Raw genomic sequence first — 264 nt, 5'->3', positions numbered from 1 at the left:
CGACTCACCGAGAGGATGCGGTCTCCCCTTCGCAGCTCCCCACTGAGGTCAGCGGGGCCTCCAGCCAGGATGAAGGACACGAAGATCCCCTCGCCATCTTCCCCTCCAACGATGTTGAAGCCCAGGCCGGTGGAGCCTTTGTGCAAGATGATTTTCCGTGGCTCCCTGGAAGGACAGACATGGAACGGGGAGACATGAGGGTGAGGAGCTGCAAAGCTGGTGACAGGGTCAGCCATGCCTGAGATTCCTGGCACACCCACGGGG

At 61.4% G+C, this 264-nt stretch overlaps 1 protein-coding gene across 1 annotated transcript in view; it reads right to left on the bottom strand.

Annotated features, from left to right (window-relative positions):
- Positions 1–8: 8 nt before the first annotated feature.
- Positions 9–264, bottom strand: part of LOC104498256 (disks large homolog 3-like) — a gene marked incomplete at both ends in the record, with an annotated part of 19007 nt that continues 18751 nt past the window's right edge. Inside the window, one exon of the mRNA XM_010141611.1 lies at positions 9–165. Coding sequence (XP_010139913.1) covers positions 9–165 — 157 coding nt within the window. The remainder of the gene's footprint in view (positions 166–264) is intronic.

The sequence above is a fragment of the Buceros rhinoceros genome, unplaced genomic scaffold, assembly GCF_000710305.1.
Source record: "Buceros rhinoceros silvestris isolate BGI_N320 unplaced genomic scaffold, ASM71030v1 scaffold23198, whole genome shotgun sequence".
NCBI lineage: Eukaryota > Metazoa > Chordata > Aves > Bucerotiformes > Bucerotidae > Buceros > Buceros rhinoceros.
This window is presented reverse-complemented; position numbering and strand designations above follow the sequence as displayed.